Raw genomic sequence first — 1574 nt, forward strand, 5'->3', positions numbered from 1 at the left:
CAAGGTCCTCACATATGTATTACCAAAACCTTTGAGAGATGGCAAATTAATTACTTCCCATTTTTCTCGTGGTTCAATTTCTGTCATAACTGATTCTCTTATTAAGGTACACTGACTACCAAAATCTACATAGCCGGTCAATTTTACATTATTTACGTATACACCCTTGATAAATTTATCGTCTACTCCTAAGTCAGTACTGCTGTCTAGTCACAACGTTTTGACTTCAGCTCTATCTACCCAGACACTTCTTTTGCATTCAGGATCGTCGTGCCCAATACGTTTGCATTTTTGGCACTTTACGATAGTTTTTTTACACCCCGAGATCACGTGCCCCGTTTCGTGGCAGTTAAAACATTTTATAACTCTACCTAAATCATTTTTTACAGATTTACGCAAGGTTTCAGCCACGGGTCGTGACGATTTCTTATCTGACCGCTCATGTTTGACACCCCTCAGATAGCCCAATAGTTTATCAACATCCTCAAAACCTACTGCCTCTGCTCCATACCGAACCGACCTATCATCAATTCCGTAAACAATGCAGTCAATAGCGTTCCTACCTACTATACCACATCGGTTTAAGGCTATTAACTTTTCATAAAAGTATTCTTCTAAATCCTCCCCAAACTTTGCCCTTTTTGCTAGCATTTCCGTGAGCAAATGACCATAATTTTCATATGATGGAAAAGCAGATTTAAGTTTTTGGGCCCATTCATCCCACGTATGCAACACTGAAGGTTGCCCTTCATACCACTTCTTCGCAGTGCCAACTAGTTTTGGGAGGGCATAATGTGTAGTCTGTTTACTATCCCAGCCATAAATCTCAGAACATTCTTTTACTTTATTCAACCAAGTATCAATTGTTTGATTTTTTGATTTAGGATCGAACTCCGGAACTACGTTGTTATTAGTAAATTTTTCTTTATTCTGTAGATTTATAGCTGCAATAGATTGCAAAGACTCTTTTACACATTTGAGTAATTCACTATTAAAAACATCGTGAGTCGAAGGCCGCGGCGTCACAGATGCAGGTCTTTCATTAGAACAAGGGCGTATTGGACTACGTGATCTACTGACACTTTCTCTATGAGAAGTCTGCAATCGGTGACGCCTCTGCATTCTTAAATTATGATCTATACATCTACTTTTTGAGGCATGTCTCTGCGAAAGTGCTGGTGGCACACGGGTGGAATGTCGTTCAAATGACGATATAACCACTGACCTGCTTCGACTTCTTGCCTGCAAATCATTCCTCGGAGGTGATCTTCTGGATCGGCGTCGCGTGACGCCACTGCTACTGGTCCGAGGTGCTGCTGACGGGCTACGAGATCCTTTCGAACTTCGACCACGTGTTCGGGATCGACTACGTCTTGGGCATACTCCCGGTATAACGCTGGGAGTCCTCTCATTGGTCCTCTGTCTACTCTTCGACCGGTCACTAGGCATCTTTCATCGATTGTAAAATCAATACACTGTTGGATGATCTGAAATAATCAGAACAACGAGTATCTATTTCATATAAACACGTGCTATGTACTAAGCATGATATCAACTAAAGTTGTTAATATGTA

General features: G+C 41.1%; 1 protein-coding gene across 1 annotated transcript; it reads right to left on the bottom strand.

Annotated features, from left to right (window-relative positions):
• Nucleotides 1–210: 210 nt before the first annotated feature.
• On the bottom strand, nucleotides 211–1122 carry LOC120637000. Its single transcript, XM_039908580.1, has one exon. The coding sequence runs from the start codon at nucleotides 1120–1122 to the stop codon at nucleotides 211–213; it is 912 nt and encodes a 303-aa protein (XP_039764514.1).
• Between the last annotated feature and the right edge of the window lie 452 nt (nucleotides 1123–1574).

This window comes from Pararge aegeria, chromosome 3, assembly GCF_905163445.1.
Source record: "Pararge aegeria chromosome 3, ilParAegt1.1, whole genome shotgun sequence".
NCBI lineage: Eukaryota > Metazoa > Arthropoda > Insecta > Lepidoptera > Nymphalidae > Pararge > Pararge aegeria.